The following is an 18,026-nucleotide window of genomic DNA, read 5'->3' as shown; positions in this document are numbered from 1 at the left end:
TTCCTCAGAGGTAGCTCCTGCTGACTGGGTAAAATGATACCCAGGAGCTGCTTTTTACTTCCAGGTTCCCTTACAGGTATCTCCCGCTCACTGGGTAATATGATACCCAGGAACTGCTTTTTACCTCCAGGTTCCTCGGAGGTAGCTCCTGCTGACTGGGTAATATGATACCCAGGAGCTGCTTTTTACCTCCAGGTTCCCTTACAGGTAGCTCCTGCTGACTGGGTAATATGATACCCAGGAGCTGCTTTTTAGCTCATCGTTCCCCATAGATAGCTCCTGCTGACTGGGTAATATGATACCCAGGAGCTGCTTTTTAGCTCATCGTTCCCCAGAGATATCTCCTGCTGACTGGGTAATATGATACCCAGGGGATGCTTTTTACCTCCAGGTTCCTCGGAGGTAGCTTGTGCTGACTGGGTAATATGATACCCAGGAGTTGCTTTTTACCTCCAGGTTCCTCGGAGGTAGCTCCTGCTGACTGGGTAATTTTATACCCAGGAGCTGCTTTTTACCTCCAGGTTCCTTTACAGGTAGCTCCTGCTGACTGGGTAATATGATACCCAGGGGATGCTTTACCTCCAGGTTCCCCAGAGGTAGCTCCTGCTGACTGGGTAATATGATTCCCAGGGGATGCTTTTTAGCTATGGGTTCCTCAGAGGTAGCTTCTACTGCCTGGTTAGTATGATACCCAGGAGCTGCTTTTTAGCTCCAGGTACGTCGGAGGTAGCTCCTGTTGACTGGGTAATATTATACCCAGGAGCTGCTTTTTACCTCCAGGCTCCCCAGAGGTAGCTCCTGCTGACTGGGTAATATGATACCCAGGAGCTGCTTTTTACCTCCAGGCTCCCCAGAGGTAGCTCCTGCTGACTGGTAATATGATACCCAGGAGCTGCTTTTTACCTCCAGGTTCCCCAGAGGTAGCTCCTGCTGACTGGGTAATATGATTCCCAGGAGCTGCTTTTTACCTCCAGGCTCCCCAGAGGTAGCTCCTGCTGACTGGGTAATATGATTCCCAGGAGCTGCTTTTTACCTCCAGGCTCCCCAGAGATAGCTCCTGCTGACTGGGTAATATGATACCCAGGAGCTGCTTTTTAGCTCATCGTTCCCCATAGATAGCTCCTGCTGACTGGGTAGTATGATACCCAGGGGATGCTTTTTAACTAATCGTTCCCAGAGATAGCTCCTGCTGACTGGGTAATATGATACCCAGGAGCTGCTTTTTACCTCCAGGTTCCTCGGAGGTAGCTCCTGCTGACTGGGTAATATGATACCCAGGGGATGCTTTTTAGCTCATCGTTCCCAAGAGGTAGCTCCTGCTGACTGGGTAATATGATACCCAGGGGATGCTTTTTAGCTCATCGTTCCCCAGAGGTAGCTCCTGCTGACTGGGTAATATGATACCCAGGGGATGCTTTTTAGCTCTTCGTTCCCCAGAGGTAGCTCCTGCTGACTGGTAATATTATACCCAGGGGATGCTTTTTACCTCCAGGCTCCCCAGAGGTAGCTCCTGCTGACTGGGTAATATGATACCCAGGAGCTGCTTTTTACCTCCAGGTTCCCCAGAGGTAGCTCCTACTGACTGGGTAATATGATACCCAGGAGCTGCTTTTTACCTCCAGGTTCCCTTACAGGTAGCTCCTGCTGACTGGGTAATATGATACCCAGGAGCTGCTTTTTACTTCCAGGTTCCCCAGAGGTAGCTCCTGCTGACTGGGTAATATGATACCCAGGGGATGCTTTTTAGTTCATCGTTCCCCAGAGGTAGCTCCTGCTGACTGGGTAATATGATACCCAGGAGCTGCTTTTTACCTCCAGGTTCCTCGGAGGTAGCTCCTGCTGACTGGGTAATATGATACCCAGGAGCTGCTTTTAACTCATCGTTCCCCAGAGGTAGCTCCTGCTGACTGGGTAATATGATACCCAGGAGCTGCTTTTAGCTCATCGTTCCCCAGAGATATCTCCTGCTGACTGGGTAATATGATACCCAGGAGCTGCTTTTTAGCTCCAGGTTCCCCAGAGGTAGCTCCTGCTGACTGGTAATATTATACCCAGGGGATGCTTTTTACCTCCAGGCTCCCCAGAGGTAGCTCCTGCTGACTGGGTAATATGATACCCAGGAGCTGCTTTTAGCTCATCGTTCCCCAGAGGTAGCTCCTGCTGACTGGGTAATATGATACCCAGGAGCTGCTTTTTAGCTCCAGGTTCCCCAGAGGTAGCTCCTGCTGACTGGTAATATTATACCCAGGGGATGCTTTTTACCTCCAGGCTCCCCAGAGGTAGCTCCTGCTGACTGGGTAATATGATACCCAGGAGCTGTTTTTTACCTCCAGGTTCCCCAGAGGTAGCTCCTACTGACTGGGTAATATGATACCCAGGAGCTGCTTTTTACCTCCAGGTTCCCCAGAGGTAGCTCCTACTGACTGGGTAATATGATACCCAGGAGCTGCTTTTTACCTCCAGGTTCCCCAGAGGTAGCTCCTACTGACTGGGTAATATGATACCCAGGAGCTGCTTTTTACCTCCAGGTTCCCTTACAGGTAGCTCCTGCTGACTGGGTAATATGATACCCAGGAGCTGCTTTTTACCTCCAGGTTCCCCAGAGGTAGCTCCTACTGACTGGTTAATATGATACCCAGGAGCTGCTTTTTACTTCCAGGTTCCCCAGAGGTAGCTCCTGCTGACTGGGTAATATGATACCCAGGAGCTGTTTTATAGCTCATCGTTCCCAGAGATAGCTCCTGCTGACTGGGTAATATTATACCTAGGAGCTGCTTTTTACCTCCAGGTTCCTCAGAGGTAGCTCCTGCTGACTGGGTAATATGATACCCAGGGGATGCTTTTTAGTTCATCGTTCCCCAGAGGTAGCTCCTGCTGACTGGTAATATTATACCCAGGGGCTGCTATTTACCTCCAGGTTCCCTTACAGGTAGCTCCTGCTGACTGGGTAATATGATTCCCAGGAGCTGCTTTTTACCTCCAGGTTCCTCGGAGGTAGCTCCTGCTGACTGGGTAATATGATACCCAGGAGCTGCTTTTTACCTCCAGGTTCCTTGGAGGTAGCTCCTGCTGACTGGGTAATATGATACCCAGGAGCTGCTTTTTACCTCCAGGTTCCTTGGAGGTAGCTCCTGCTGACTGGGTAATATGATACCCAGGAGCTGCTTTTTACCTCCAGGTTCCTTGGAGGTAGCTCCTGCTGACTGGGTAATATGATACCCAGGAGCTGCTTTTTACCTCCAGGTTCCCCAGAGGTAGCTCCTGCTGACTGGGTAATATGATACCCTGGAGCTGCTTTTAACTTCTAGGTTCCCTTACAGGTAGCTCCTGCTGACTGGGTAATATGATACCCAGGAGCTGCTTTTTAGCTCATTGTTCTCCAGAGGTAGCTCCAGCTGACTGGGTAATAAAATACCCAGAAGCTGCTTTTTAGCTCATTGTTCTCCAGAGGTAGCTCCAGCTGACTGGGTAATAAAATACCCAGAAGCTGCTTTTTAGCTCATTGTTCTCCAGAGGTAGCTCCAGCTGACTGGGTAATAAAATACCCAGAAGCTGCTTTTTAGCTCATTGTTCTCCAGAGGTAGCTCCAGCTGACTGGGTAATAAAATACCCAGAAGCTGCTTTTTAGCTCATTGTTCTCCAGAGGTAGCTCCAGCTGACTGGGTAATATGATACCCAGGAGCTGCTTTTTACCTCCAGGTTCCTCAGAGGTGTAGCTCCTGCTGACTGGGTAATATGATACCCAGGGGATGTGTTTTACCTCCAGGTTCCCTTACAGGTAGCTCCTGCTGACTGGCTAATATGATACCCAGGAGCTGCTTTTTAGCTCATCGTTCCCCAGAGATAGCTCCTGCTGACTGGGTAATATGATACCCAGGAGCTGCTTTTTACCTCCAGGTTCCCCAGAGGTGTAGCTCCTGCTGACTGGGTAATATGATACCCTGGAGCTGCTTTTTACCTCCAGGTTCCTTGGAGGTAGCTCCTGCTGACTGGCTAATATGATACCCTGGAGCTGCTTTTAACTTCTAGGTTCCCTTACAGGTAGCTCCTGCTGACTGGGTAATAAAATACCCAGGAGCTGCTTTTTAGCTCATTGTTCTCCAGAGGTAGCTCCAGCTGACTGGGTAATAAAATACCCAGAAGCTGCTTTTTTGCTCATTGTTCTCCAGAGGTAGATAGAGCTGACAGGGTTGTGCCTAATATCCAGGAGCTGCTTTTAGCTACTGCACATCAAATCTTTATTTTTGTCCCTGCTCTGCTGGTCGTACTGGTATTGTGGCCTCGGCTGTATCTGCTTGCAGCGTGGCCTCTGATGTCTGTCTGAGGATTGCAGTGCTAGCTGGAGTTCAGGTGGGACCCTTGACCATTTTGTGGTGTGAAAAGGCTGCCATATGCACTAGTAGGAATAGGCCATCGCCTTCCTAGGAGAATACACGCTTAGAGTTAGAAGCTTCAGGTATCCCACTGCTAATTAAGAAGCCATGGTCAGTCCTCAGAGGGACGTTGGGTGCGCGCTATCCTGAGGGAACGGTGCACACTGCATTTGCTGAGGGTGCAAAAATCACCTCTGTCATTGACCAAGCCTCCTTCTGTCCTACGAGTACAGGTCTGCCTCATTTCCTGGTACCCACATTCTATTCTGGGTGTGCAGGGCCTGCCACCTGTCCTGCATGTGGTGATTCTCCCATCTGTCCTGGGTATATGGTGCTTGCTATCTGTCTGGAGTGTATGGTGCCCACAATCTGTCCTAGATGTGCAGGGCCCACCAGTTCCAGGTCTGAGGGCTCCATCAGCTGTCGAAGGCGTGCATGTGAGTGGCCATCTGTTCTGTGTGCGAGGAGTCCACCCTCTATGCTGTGTGCATGGGGCCGTCTTCTGAAATGGGAGTGTTGGGGTCACTGTCTTCCCAGAGAGTTTTATAGTCTGTTATATATTGTGTGAGGGCACGGGCTGGTGCATGTGTTTTGGCTGCAGTTAGCCACTGAGGTGCTCTGTTTTCTTCAGGACTTGAAATCATTGTTCTTTTTTAAATTACCACCAAGTGTCTCTAAACTTGAGTGCTGCATGACCGGTGGTTGCTGTTTCTTTAAGGATCCGTTGCCTGTCAGCCTGCTTTGTACATTCACTTCTAACAAACTTCTTTCCTCCCGTCACTCCTAGGCCTTTCAGAAGGAGCGAGTGGAGCCTCTTCAGAACCGACTACAACAAGTGAACGGGCTAGGCCAGGGCCTCATTCAGAGTGCAGACAAGAGCAGTGATGTGCACGGGTTGGAGCACGACACAGAGGAGCTATGCACAAGGTGGAACACTCTGAGCCGGAAGGTAAGTGACTCACAGAAGCCATTGTGAGAAACCTGAGGGTGTTCTCTCAAGTAGACCTCGACAGTCCCTTATTCAGGTGGCCATGGAAGGGCTGTCGCTCTCAGATCCCAACCCTGGGGGTGGACGACCGTGGGAGGATCACCTGGGAAGGGGACCCTGGGTTTATGCTCAAGGGAATGCCCCAGGTGAGACGTGGTATTGTGCCAGAGAAGGGAGGATAGATGAGGTAACTGAGGCGTTTATGGGCTGTATTACATCTGCCTTCCTTTCTCCTGTTAGAACAGTGAGTGAGGCGTATGGTGGGGATCCTGGGGATGCTTGAGCAGTGAGTGAGGCCCAGGGTAGGGATCATGGGGATGCTTGAGCAGTGAGTGAGGTTCACAGCATGGTCAGTGGGTTCCGTGTCTCGTGCCCTAGGGCTGCTGGGATCTGTGCAGGGTATTCATTGAGGCTGACAGTGGGCTCTATGTGGATCGGGGGCCGCCTGTGTAGGCTTCAATGGGCGATGTTCATAGGTCCATGGGAAGAGCGGCTGATGGGGGTGCTGGGCCGCTGCTGTCACTCTGGCTTGCCTGACTGCACGCGCACAGGCTGCTCGTAGGAGGAAGACGCCGAGAATTCTCGGCTTCCATGAATTAGGAGAGAGTGGGTGGCATTCGGGGGAGGGGTGAGCAGGGGGGCCATCTGACGCTTACAATTTGAGTCAGACATTGGCGAATGCTGCTCATCCATGTGTGGCGGAGGGGATAATGAGAGCAGGTGCTTGTCTGAGCCCCACATCTCTGATCCCCAAGGTGGTACCCAGGCCAGCCTCCCACCCCTCTGCCATACATGTGCATCTCTCTTCATTCATGCATGACATTAACATTGAATCCTCTATTGACTGGCATGGGCAGTGTGTGGTCTACCGAGCGGGGGCTCAGTGTTTCCACGCTTGCCTTCTGAGTAGCGTGCTTCACATTCACCTACATGTCCCTGCTCTTGCCCCCACTCGCCTCCTGTGCTTCACATTCACCTACATCTCCCTGCTCTTGCCCCCACTCGCCTCCTGTGCTTCACATTCACCTACATCTCCCTGCTCTTGCCCCCACTCGCCTCCTGTGCTTCACATTCACCTACAGGTCCCTGCTCTTGCCCCCACTCGCCTCCTGTGCTTCACATTCACCTACAGGTCCCTGCTCTTGCCCCCACTCGCCTCCTGTGCTTCACATTCACCTACAGGTCCCTGCTCTTGCCCCCACTCGCCTTCTGTGCTTCACATACACCTACAGGTCCCTGCTCTTGCCCCCACTCGCCTCCTGTGCTTCACATTCACCTACATCTCCCCGCTCTTGCCCCCACTCGCCTCCTGTGCTTCACATTCACCTACATGTCCCTGCTCTTGCCCCCACTCGCCTCCTGTGCTTCACATTCACCTACATCTCCCTGCTCTTGCCCCCACTCGCCTCCTGTGCTTCACATTCACCTACAGGTCCCTGCTCTTGCCCCCACTCGCCTCCTGTGCTTCACATTCACCTACAGGTCCCTGCTCTTGCCCCCACTCGCCTCCTGTGCTTCACATTCACCTACATCTCCCTGCTCTTGCCCCCACTCGCCTTCTGTGCTTCACATTCACCTACAGGTCCCTGCTCTTGCCCCCACTCGCCTCCTGTGCTTCACATTCACCTACATGTCCCTGCTCTTGCCCCCACTCGCCTCCTGTGCTTCACATTCACCTACAGGTCCCTGCTCTTGCCCCCACTCGCCTCCTGTGCTTCACATTCACCTACAGGTCCCTGCTCTTGCCCCCACTCGCCTTCTGTGCTTCACATACACCTACAGGTCCCTGCTCTTGCCACCACTCGTCTCCTGTGCTTCACATTCACCTACATGTCCCTGCTCTTCCCCCACTCACCTTCTGTGCTTCACATTCAACTACATGTCCCTGCTCTTCACCCACTCGCCTTCTGTGCTTCACATTCACCTACAGGTCCCCGCTCTTGCCCCCACTCGCCTTCTGTGCTTCACATTCACCTACATGTCCCCGCTCTTGCCCCCACTCGCCTCCTGTGCTTCACATTCACCTACATGTCCCTGCTCTTCCCCCACTCACCTTCTGTGCTTCACGTTCACCTACAGGTCCCCGCTCTTGCCCCCACTCACCTTCTGTGCTTCACGTTCACCTACATGTCCCCGCTCTTGCCCCCACTCGCCTTCTGTGCTTCACGTTCACCTACATGTCCCCGCTCTTGCCCCCACTCGCCTTCTGTGCTTCACGTTCACCTACATGTCCCCGCTCTTGCCCCCACTCGCCTTCTGTGCTTCACATTCACCTACAGGTCCCTGCTCTTGCCCCCACTCGCCTCCTGTGCTTCACATTCACCTACAGGTCCCTGCTCTTGCCCCCACTCGCCTCCTGTGCTTCACATTCACCTACATCTCCCTGCTCTTGCCCCCACTCGCCTTCTGTGCTTCACATTCACCTACAGGTCCCTGCTCTTGCCCCCACTCGCCTCCTGTGCTTCACATTCACCTACATGTCCCTGCTCTTGCCCCCACTCGCCTCCTGTGCTTCACATTCACCTACAGGTCCCTGCTCTTGCCCCCACTCGCCTCCTGTGCTTCACATTCACCTACAGGTCCCTGCTCTTGCCCCCACTCGCCTTCTGTGCTTCACATACACCTACAGGTCCCTGCTCTTGCCCCCAATCGCCTCCTGTGCTTCACATTCACCTACATCTCCCTGCTCTTGCCCCCACTAGCCTCCTGTGCTTCACATTCACCTACATGTCCCTGCTCTTGCCCCCACTCGCCTCCTGTGCTTCACATTCACCTACATGTCCCTGCTCTTGCCCCCACTCGCCTCCTGTGCTTCACATTCACCTACATGTCCCTGCTCTTGCCCCCACTCGCCTCCTGTGCTTCACATTCACCTACAGGTCCCTGCTCTTGCCCCCACTCGCCTCCTGTGCTTCACATTCACCTACAGGTCCCTGCTCTTGCCCCCACTCGCCTTCTGTGCTTCACATACACCTACAGGTCCCTGCTCTTGCCCCCACTCGCCTCCTGTGCTTCACATTCACCTACATCTCCCTGCTCTTGCCCCCACTAGCCTCCTGTGCTTCACATTCACCTACATGTCCCTGCTCTTCACCCACTCGCCTTCTGTGCTTCACATTCACCTACAGGTCCCCGCTCTTGCCCCCACTCGCCTTCTGTGCTTCACATTCACCTACATGTCCCCGCTCTTGCCCCCACTCGCCTCCTGTGCTTCACATTCACCTACATGTCCCTGCTCTTCCCCCACTCACCTTCTGTGCTTCACGTTCACCTACAGGTCCCCGCTCTTGCCCCCACTCACCTTCTGTGCTTCACGTTCACCTACATGTCCCCGCTCTTGCCCCCACTCGCCTTCTGTGCTTCACGTTCACCTACATGTCCCCGCTCTTGCCCCCACTCGCCTTCTGTGCTTCACGTTCACCTACATGCCCCTGCTCTTGCCCCCACTCGCCTTCTGTGCTTCACGTTCACCTACATGTCCCCGCTCTTGCCCCCACTCGCCTTCTGTGCTTCACGTTCACCTACAGGTCCCCGCTCTTGCCCCCACTCGCCTTCTGTGCTTCACGTTCACCTACATGTCCCCGCTCTTGCCCCCACTCGCCTTCTGTGCTTCACGTTCACCTACATGTCCCCGCTCTTGCCCCCACTCGCCTTCTGTGCTTCACGTTCACCTACATGTCCCCGCTCTTGCCCCCACTCGCCTTCTGTGCTTCACGTTCACCTACATGTCCCTGCTCTTGCCCCCACTCGCCTCCTGTGCTTCACATTCACCTACATCTCCCTGCTCTTGCCCCCATTCGCCTTCTGTGCTTCACATTCACCTACAGGTCCCTGCTCTTGCCCCCACTCGCCTCCTGTGCTTCACATTCACCTACATCTCCCTGCTCTTGCCCCCACTCGCCTTCTGTGCTTCACATTCACCTACAGGTCCCTGCTCTTGCCCCCACTCGTCTCCTGTGCTTCACATTCACCTACAGGTCCCTGCTCTTGCCCCCACTCGTCTCCTGTGCTTCACATTCACCTACATCTCCCTGCTCTTGCCCCCACTCGCCTCCTGTGCTTCACATTCACCTACATGTCCCTGCTCTTGCCCCCACTCGCCTCCTGTGCTTCACATTCACCTACATGTCCCTGCTCTTGCCCCCACTCGCCTCCTGTGCTTCACATTCACCTACATCTCCCTGCTCTTGCCCCCACTCGCCTCCTGTGCTTCGCATTCACCTACATCTCCCTGAGCTTGCCCCCCCTCGCCTCCTGTGCTTTGCGTTCACCTACATGTCCCTGCTCTTGCCCCCACTCGCCTCCTGTGCTTCGCGTTCACCTACATGTCCCTGCTCTTGCCCCCACTCGCCTCCTGTGCTTCGCGTTCACCTACATGTCCCCGCTCTTGCCCCCACTCGCCTTCTGTGCTTCACGTTCACCTACATGTCCCTGCTCTTGCCCCCACTCGCCTTCTGTGCTTCACGTTCACCTACATGTCCCTGCTCTTGCCCCCACTCGCCTCCTGTGCTTCACATTCACCAACATGTCCCTGCTCTTGCCCCCACTCGCCTCCTGCGCTTCACATTCACCTACATCTCCCTGCTCTTGCCCCCATTCGCCTTCTGTGCTTCACATTCACCTACAGGTCCCTGCTCTTGCCCCCACTCGCCTCCTGTGCTTCACATTCACCTACATCTCCCTGCTCTTGCCCCCACTCACCTTCTGTGCTTCACATTCACCTACAGGTCCCTGCTCTTGCCCCCACTCGTCTCCTGTGCTTCACATTCACCTACATCTCCCTGCTCTTGCCCCCACTCGCCTTCTGTGCTTCACATTCACCTACATGTCCCTGCTCTTGCCCCCACTCGCCTTCTGTGCTTCACATTCCCCTACAGGTCCCTGCTCTTGCCAGTGTGTCCTCTGCTTGCCCCCACTCGCCTCCTGTGCTTCACATTCACCTACATGTCCCTGCTCTTGCCCCCACTCGCCTTCTGTGCTTCACATTCCCCTACAGGTCCCTGCTCTTGCCAGTGTGTCCTCTGCTTGCCCCCACTCGCCTCCTGTGCTTCGCATTCACCTACATGTCCCTGCTCTTGCCCCCACTCGCCTCCTGTGCTTCGCATTCACCTACATGTCCCTGCTCTTGCCCCCACTCGCCTCCTGTGCTTCGCATTCACCTACATGTCCCTGCTCTTGCCCCCACTCGCCTCCTGTGCTTCGCATTCACCTACAGGTCCCTGCTCTTGCCCCCACTCGCCTCCTGTGCTTCGCATTCACCTACATCTCCCTGCTCTTGCCCCCACTCGCCTTCTGTGCTTCGCATTCACCTACATCTCCCTGCTCTTGCCCCCACTCGCCTCCTGTGCTTCACATTCACCTACATGTCCCTGCTCTTGCCCCCACTCGCCTCCTGTGCTTCACATTCACCTACATGTCCCTGCTCTTGCCCCCACTCGCCTCCTGTGCTTCACATTCACCTACATCTCCCTGCTCTTGCCCCCACTCGCCTCCTGTGCTTCGCATTCACCTACATCTCCCTGCTCTTGCCCCCCCACGCCTCCTGTGCTTCGCATTCACCTACATGTCCCTGCTCTTGCCCCCACTCGCCTCCTGTGCTTCGCATTCACCTACATGTCCCTGCTCTTGCCCCCACTCGCCTCCTGTGCTTCGCATTCACCTACAGGTCCCTGCTCTTGCCCTCACTCGCCTCCTGTGCTTCGCATTCAACTACATCTCCCTGCTCTTGCCCCCACTCGCCTTCTGTGCTTCGCATTCACCTACATCTCCCTGCTCTTGCCCCCACTCGCCTCCTGTGCTTCACATTCACCTACATGTCCCTGCTCTTGCCCCCACTCGCCTCCTGTGCTTCACATTCACCTACATGTCCCTGCTCTTGCCCCCACTCGCCTCCTGTGCTTCACATTCACCTACATGTCCCTGCTCTTGCCCCCACTCGCTTCCTGTGCTTCACATTCACCTACATGTCCTTGCTCTTGCCCCCACTCGCCTTCTGTGCTTCACATTCACCTACAGGTCCCTGCTCTTGCCAGTGTGTCCTCTGCTTGCCCCCACTCGCCTCCTGTGCTTCACATTCACCTACATGTCCCTGCTCTTGCCCCCACTCGCCTTCTGTGCTTCACATTCCCCTACAGGTCCCTGCTCTTGCCAGTGTGTCCTCTGCTTGCCCCCACTCGCCTCCTGTGCTTCACATTCACCTACATGTCCCTGCTCTTGCCCCCACTCGCCTTCTGTGCTTCACATTCCCCTACAGGTCCCTGCTCTTGCCAATGTGTCATCTGCTTGCCCCCACTCGCCTCCTGTGCTTCACATTCACGTACATGTCCCTGCTCTTGCCCCCACTCGCCTCCTGTGCTTCACATTCACCTACATGTCCCTGCTCTTGCCCCCACTCGCCTCCCGTGCTTCACATTCACCTACATGTCCCTGCTCTTGCCCCCACTCGCCTCCCGTGCTTCACATTCCCCTACAGGTCCCTGCTCTTGCCCCCACTCGCCTCCCGTGCTTCACATTCACCTACATGTCCGTGCTCTTGCCCCCACTCGCCTCCCGTGCTTCACATTCACCTACATGTCCCTGCTCTTGCCCCCACTCGCCTCCCGTGCTTCACATTCACCTACATGTCTCTGCTCTTGCCCCCACTCGCCTCCTGTGCTTCACATTCACCTACATGCCCCTGCTCTTGCCCCCACTCGCCTCCTGTGCTTCACATTCACCTACATGTCCCTGCTCTTGCCCCCACTCGCCTCCTGTGCTTCACATTCACCTACATGCCCCTGCTCTTGCCCCCACTCGCCTCCTGTGCTTCACATTCACCTACATGTCCCTGCTCTTCCCCCAGTCGCCTCCTGTGCTTCACATTCACCTACATGTCCCTGCTCTTGCCCCCAGTCGCCTCCTGTGCTTCACATACACCTACATGTCCCTGTTCTTGCCCACACTCGCCTTCTGTGCTTCACATTCACCTACATGTCCCTGCTCTTCCCCCTACTCGCCTCCTGTGCTTCACATTCACCTACATGTCCCTGCTCTTGCCCCCACTCGCCTCCCGTGCTTCACATTCACCTACATGTCCCTGCTCTTGCCCCCACTCGCCTCCCGTGCTTCACATTCACCTACATGTCCCTGCTCTTGCCCCCACTCGCCTCCCGTGCTTCACATACACCTACATGTCCATGCTCCTGCCCCCACTCGCCTCCTGTGCTTCACATTCACCTACATGTCCCTGCTCTTGCCCCCACTCGCCTCCTGTGCTTCACATTCACCTACATGTCCCTGCTCTTGCCCCCACTCGCCTCCCGTGCTTCACATTCACCTACATGTCCCTGCTCTTGCCCCCACTCGCCTCCCGTGCTTCACATTCCCCTACAGGTCCCTGCTCTTGCCCCCACTCGCCTCCCGTGCTTCACATTCACCTACATGTCCCTGCTCTTGCCCCCACTCGCCTCCCGTGCTTCACATTCACCTACATGTCCCTGCTCTTGCCCCCACTCGCCTCCTGTGCTTCACATTCACCTACATGCCCCTGCTCTTGCCCCCACTCGCCTCCTGTGCTTCACATTCACCTACATGTCCCTGCTCTTGCCCCCACTCGCCTCCTGTGCTTCACATTCACCTACATGTCCCTGCTCTTGCCCCCACTCGCCTCCTGTGCTTCACATTCACCTACATGTCCATGCTCTTGCCCCCACTCGCCTCCTGTGCTTCACATTCACCTACATGTCCCTGCTCTTCCCCCAGTCGCCTCCTGTGCTTCACATTCACCTACATCTCTCTGCTCTTGCCCCCACTCGCCTCCTGTGCTTCACATTCACCTACATGTCCCTGCTCTTGCCCCCTGTCGCCTCCTGTGCTTCACATACACCTACATGTCCCTGTTCTTGCCCACACTCGCCTTCTGTGCTTCACATTCACCTACATGTCCCTGCTCTTGCCCCTACTCGCCTCCTGTGCTTCACATTCACGTACATGTCCCTGCTCTTGCCCCCACTCGCCTCCTGTGCTTCACATTCACCTACATGTCCCTGCTCTTGCCCCCACTCGCCTCCCGTGCTTCACATTCACCTACATGTCCCTGCTCTTGCCCCCACTCGCCTCCCGTGCTTCACATTCCCCTAAAGGTCCCTGCTCTTGCCCCCACTCGCCTCCCGTGCTTCACATTCACCTACATGTCCGTGCTCTTGCCCCCACTCGCCTCCCGTGCTTCACATTCACCTACATGTCCCTGCTCTTGCCCCCACTCGCCTCCCGTGCTTCACATTCACCTACATGTCTCTGCTCTTGCCCCCACTCGCCTCCTGTGCTTCACATTCACCTACATGCCCCTGCTCTTGCCCCCACTCGCCTCCTGTGCTTCACATTCACCTACATGTCCCTGCTCTTGCCCCCACTCGCCTCCTGTGCTTCACATTCACCTACATGCCACTGCTCTTGCCCCCACTCGCCTCCTGTGCTTCACATTCACCTACATGTCCCTGCTCTTCCCCCAGTCGCCTCCTGTGCTTCACATTCACCTACATGTCCCTGCTCTTGCCCCCAGTCGCCTCCTGTGCTTCACATACACCTACATGTCCCTGTTCTTGCCCACACTCGCCTCCTGTGCTTCACATTCACCTACATGTCCCTGCTCTTGCCCCTACTCGCCTCCTGTGCTTCACATTCACCTACATGTCCCTGCTCTTGCCCCCACTCGCCTCCCGTGCTTCACATTCACCTACATGTCCCTGCTCTTGCCCCCACTCGCCTCCCGTGCTTCACATTCACCTACATGTCCCTGCTCTTGCCCCCACTCGCCTCCCGTGCTTCACATACACCTACATGTCCATGCTCCTGCCCCCACTCGCCTCCCGTGCTTCACATTCACCTACATGTCCCTGCTCTTGCCCCCACTCGCCTCCTGTGCTTCACATTCACCTACATGTCCCTGCTCTTGCCCCCACTCGCCTCCCGTGCTTCACATTCACCTACATGTCCCTGCTCTTGCCCCCACTCGCCTCCCGTGCTTCACATTCCCCTACAGGTCCCTGCTCTTGCCCCCACTCGCCTCCTGTGCTTCACATTCACCTACATGTCCCTGCTCTTGCCCCCACTCGCCTCCCGTGCTTCACATTCACCTACATGTCCCTGCTCTTGCCCCCACTCGCCTCCCGTGCTTCACATTCACCTACATGTCCCTGCTCTTGCCCCCACTCGCCTCCCATGCTTCACATTCACCTACATGTCCCTGCTCTTGCCCCCACTCGCCTCCCGTGCTTCACATTCACCTACATGTCCCTGCTCCTGCCCCCACTCGCCTCCCGTGCTTCACATTCACCTACATGTCCCTGCTCTTGCCCCCACTCGCCTTCTGTGCTTCACATTCCCCTACAGGTCCCTGCTCTTGCCCCCACTCGCCTCCCGTGCTTCACATTCCCCTACAGGTCCCTGCTCTTGCCCCCACTCGCCTCCCGTGCTTCACATTCACCTACATGTCCCTGCTCTTGCCCCCACTCGCCTCCCGTGCTTCACATTCACCTACATGTCCCTGCTCTTGCCCCCACTCGCCTCCCGTGCTTCACATTCACCTACATGTCCCTGCTGTTGCCCCCACTCGCCTCCTGTGCTTCACATTCACCTACATGCCCCTGCTCTTGCCCCCACTCGCCTCCTGTGCTTCACATTCACCTACATGTCCCTGCTCTTGCCCCCACTCGCCTCCTGTGCTTCACATTCACCTACATGTCCCTGCTCTTGCCCCCACTCGCCTCCTGTGCTTCACATTCACCTACATGTCCCTGCTCTTGCCCCCACTCGCCTTCTGTGCTTCACATTCCCCTACAGGTCCCATGTCCCTGCTCTTGCCCCCACTCGCCTTCTGTGCTTCACATTCCCCTACAGGTCCCTGCTCTTGCTCCCACTCGCCTTCTGTGCTTCACATTACCCTACAGGTCCCTGCTCTTGCCCCCACTCGCCTCCTGTGCTTCGCATTCCCCTACAGGTCCTCGCTCTTGCCCCCACTCACCTTCTGAGTAGTGTGCTTCACATACACCTACAGGTCCCTGCTCTTGCCCACACTCGCCTTCTGTGCTACACATACACCTACAGGTCCCTGCTCTTGCTCCCACTCGCCTTCTGTGCTTCACATACACCTATAGGTCCCTGCTCTTGCCCACACTCGCCTTCTGTGCTTCACCTTCCTCTACAGGTCCCCGCTCTTGCCCACACTCGCCTTCTGTGCTTCACATTCCCCTACAGGTCCCCGCTCTTGCCCACACTCGCCTTCTGTGCTTCACCTTCCCCTACAGGTCCCCGCTCTTGCCCATACTCCCCTTCTGTGCTTCACATACACCTATAGGTCCCTGCTCTTGCCCACACTCGCCTTCTGTGCTTCACCTTCCCCTACAGGTCCCCGCTCTTGCTCCCACTCGCCTTCTGTGCTTCACATACACCTACAGGTCCCCGCTCTTGCCCACACTCGCCTTCTCTGCTTCACATACACCTACAGGTCCCCGCTCTTGCCTACACTCGCCTTCTGTGCTTCACATTCCCCTACAGGTCCCTGCTCTTGCACCCACTCGCCTTCTGTGCTTCACATTCCCCTACAGGTCCCCGCTCTTGCCCACACTCGCCTTCTGTGCTTCACCTTCCCCTACAGGTCCCCGCTCTTGCCCACACTCGCCTTCTGTGCTTCACATACACCTATAGGTCCCTGCTCTTGCCCACACTCGCCTTCTGTGCTTCTCATTCACCTACATGTCCCCGCTCTTGCCCCCACTCGCCTTCTGTGCTTCACATTCCCCTACAGGTCCCCGCTCTTGCCCACACTCGCCTTCTGTGCTTCACATTCCCCTACAGGTCCCTGCTCTTGCCAATGTGCCCTCCGCTTGCTCCCACTTGCCTACTTCTTCATGCTGTCATTATAGCCCCTCCAAGAGCTTGCATTTGCTACTATTGGTTGAATTTCTTTTAAACCAATACAGATTATTTTTAATGGAATGCAAAGCACCTCTTCAAATCACATGTGCGTGCTTATCTCACTCACAATAACATATTATCCTTTGGCCTTGGACGTCTTCTTGGATTCACAGTAGTTGAGTGTACTTAGAAACAATGCTATTTGATGCCACTTCCTGTTTTGTCAAGGGGTGAAAGGTCGTGTTTCATCACTTCCCGAGATGTCACTTTGGGGTGGGGTCAAATGACATCACTTCCAGCGATGTCATCAGAGGTCAAGGTTCGTGAGGCAAGGGGTGGGCCACTTTTTTGAGGAGAGGGCCACTTTTTTTGGGTGACCGGGCCTGGTCGCGTTGCCAAAGGCTCTGCATATTGATATATCCTTTCGCCTCCCCAGGTGACAGAGAGGGTTGCTCAGTTACAGGAAGCTCTGCTGCATTGTGGGAAATTCCAGGATGCATTGGAGCCTTTGCTGAGTTGGCTGACGGACACCGAGGAACTAATGGCCAATCAAAAGCCTCCTTCTGCAGAGTACAAAGTGGTGAAGGCGCAGATCCAGGAGCAAAAGGTGAGTGAGAGGCCTCTGCACGTGGGCGGGAGCATCTCGCAGGGCGCGCGCACACCAGCACTGGGCACCGCAGTGCCCTGGGCCTATGCCAAGCTCTGCCAATCTAGCACCGCAGTGCCCTGGGCCTACGCCAAGCTCTGCCAATCTGGCACCCCAGCACTGGGCCTACGCCAAGTTCTGCCAATCTAGCACCCCAGCACTGGGCCTACACCAAGCTCTGCCAATCTAGCACCCCAGCACTGGGCCTACACCAAGTTCTGCCAATCTAGCACCCCAACACTGGGCCTAGGCTAAACTCTGCCAATCTAGCACCCCAACACTGGGCCTATGCCAAGCTCTGCCAATATAGCACCCCAGCACTGGGCCTACGCCAAGCTCTGCCAATCTAGCACCCCAACACTGGGCCTATGCCAAACCCTGCCAATCTAGCACCCCAGCACTGGGCCTACGCCAAGCTCTGCCAATCTAGCACCCCAACACTGGGCCTACGCCAAACCCTGCCAATCTAGCACCCCAGCACTGGGCCTACGCCAAGCTCTGCCAATCTAGCACCCCAACACTGGGCCTAGGCCAAGCTCTGCCAATCTAGCACCCCAACACTGGGCCTACGCCAAGCTCTGCCAATCTAGCACCCCAGCACTGGGAGAGCTTCTCTACAGACCCGAGAGCAGGGGAGTTGCTAAGTCTGGAAAAGACCCGGGGCTAAGCTGATGTCGGAACTGTTGGGACTGGGGGCTAGCTAGGCTTTTGGCTGTAGCTCCTGAGATTCTATCTGGGGCTACAACCAAAAGATCAGGGGCTATAGCCCCCTTAGCCCCTCCCTAGCAACGCCCCTCCCCGAGAGAGACATGCATGCACCCACCCAGCCCCTCCCTCCTGGCATGCAGCAGCCCGGCTGCTCGCAGCTCTCGGCTTCTTCTGAGCCGGCCCTGTGGATATTCTTAGCGTTCTCCTCGCCCCCACATCACAGAGACATGCTGCTTTCTCTGCTCTGTGCCCCCGTCACTGCATTCTCTCAAGGACTGAATCTCTGCCTTGATGAGACGCGGCGCTCTGGTGGCAAGAATGGCATGCGTCAGGCCCAGGAGTGCCCCACTGCCATGTGTTGTTGATGACTGTTGGCGATTGGCTTCTGTGGCGGGGTGTGTTGGGCGGTGTTGCGGGG

General features: G+C 55.7%; 1 protein-coding gene across 20 annotated transcripts in view; it reads left to right on the top strand.

Moving 5' to 3' along the window:
• Window positions 1–18,026, top strand: part of MACF1 (microtubule actin crosslinking factor 1) — a 1,825,008-nt gene that overhangs the window by 1,194,708 nt on the left and 612,274 nt on the right. For all 20 annotated transcript variants that reach the window (XM_069622429.1, XM_069622430.1, XM_069622431.1 and 17 more), the window contains 2 exons: window positions 5,161–5,322; window positions 16,691–16,861. In XM_069622429.1, coding sequence (XP_069478530.1) covers window positions 5,161–5,322; window positions 16,691–16,861 — 333 coding nt within the window. The remainder of the gene's footprint in view (window positions 1–5,160; window positions 5,323–16,690; window positions 16,862–18,026) is intronic.

The sequence above is a fragment of the Ambystoma mexicanum genome, chromosome 11 (genome assembly GCF_040938575.1).
Source record: "Ambystoma mexicanum isolate Mex_15411 chromosome 11, UKY_AmexF1_1, whole genome shotgun sequence".
NCBI lineage: Eukaryota > Metazoa > Chordata > Amphibia > Caudata > Ambystomatidae > Ambystoma > Ambystoma mexicanum.
Note: the sequence above shows the minus strand (reverse complement) of the source record. Positions and strands in the feature narration are given on the sequence as shown.